The sequence below is a fragment of the Phaethon lepturus genome, unplaced genomic scaffold (assembly GCF_000687285.1).
Source record: "Phaethon lepturus isolate BGI_N335 unplaced genomic scaffold, ASM68728v1 scaffold29713, whole genome shotgun sequence".
In the NCBI taxonomy this organism is placed as follows: Eukaryota; Metazoa; Chordata; class Aves; order Phaethontiformes; family Phaethontidae; genus Phaethon; species Phaethon lepturus.
The window spans coordinates 1-1276 of NW_010528816.1; the positions used below are offsets into that span (position 1 = coordinate 1).

Genomic DNA, 1276 nt, shown 5'->3' on the forward strand with positions numbered 1-1276 from the left:
ACAGGGGGGGCGGCCGAAGGGCCTCCCGTCCAGCACGTACACCATATGGCCCACGGTGTGGCCGGGCGTGGCGAGCGCCTCGAAGGTCAGGCAGCCCACGCTCACTTTCTCCCTGTCCGCAAGCGGGCTGCGCCGGGCACAGGGCTGCAACTTCAGGGTGCCCCCCTGCCCAACACCTCAAAACACCCACCTCCCCATGCAACCCTTCCCCGGTGCACTAGTGCCATGAGCATGCCTGGTCTCTGCCCATGAAGGGGGCAATGTGACATTTGGGGGATGGACTAGTGGGTGGTTGGGGGTAAAGCCCCCCCCAAATTTAGAGGGGTGCTGGAGGGGGGGATGCAGGGTGCAGGACTCACTTGGTGAGCTCTGGGATGGCATCCAGGGTGCTGCCGTACACCTTGCAGGAGCTGTGCTGCTGGCGGAGCGCCGCGTTCCCGCCGCTGTGGTCCCTGCACACAGGGAGGTCAGCACCCCTAAATGTGTCCCCTCCATATCACCCCCTCCCCACGTGGGGTAGGGCTGGGGGTCACCTCAGCTGGGGCACCCTCCACGGCAGCCACCAAGCCCCCCCAGGGCCCTCTCTTGCCCCTTACCAGTGTTTGTGGGTGCAGAATATGGCCTCCAGCATCACCCCCTCTTCTTCAATGGCAGCCTGGAAATGGGGGGGGGGACAAAACAGAGAGATTTGAGGCGGACACAGTCCCTGAGTACCAGTCTCCCCCTAACGCTCCCCAGCTCCCCAGGTGCTGGATGAGTCCCTCCACCCTTGCCCTGGGCACTAATGACTGCAGATTAGGGGCAGATTTACCCCCAAAAAGCCAGAGACATGCCACCCACTCACCCGGGGACACCCAAACACTGGGTTGGGGGGGCTGTGGCGGTCTCACCTGCACTGCCAGTGGGTCAGAGGGGTCGATGACGGCTGCCCGGCTTGAGCCAGTGTCGATGACTAGGTAGCTGTAGTTGTTGGAGAGCACGGGAATGGGCAGGATTTTCACCCCTGGGGGAGGGAATGTACAGACAGACAGACAGACAGACATAAGGGCATGAGTCCCCAGCCCGGGAAAGGAAGGGAGCTCAGGCCAAACTCCCCACACGATAAATCGAATTCTCAGTTAAACAAGCTGCGGGCAATTTGGCAATGGCAACCCCTCCCCACTCCAAAGTGCCGGTGTTGGGGGGACATGACAGGACCACGGTGGGGCACGGGGGCTCGCCGGGACTCACCGGAGAAGCAGCAGGGCTGGGGTGCAGAGTGGCCATGTGGGTACTG

At 62.7% G+C, this 1276-nt stretch overlaps 1 protein-coding gene across 1 annotated transcript; it reads right to left on the reverse strand.

The window, feature by feature from the left end:
* Positions 1-6: 6 nt before the first annotated feature.
* PNKD (paroxysmal nonkinesigenic dyskinesia) lies at positions 7-1270 on the reverse strand (the record flags this gene model as incomplete). The annotated part of the gene is made up of 5 exons (XM_010283769.1): positions 7-127; positions 360-452; positions 597-655; positions 891-1003; positions 1231-1270. Coding segments are annotated over 5 exons (426 nt in total), but the record flags the coding sequence as incomplete, so codon positions are not given.
* Positions 1271-1276: the final 6 nt, after the last annotated feature.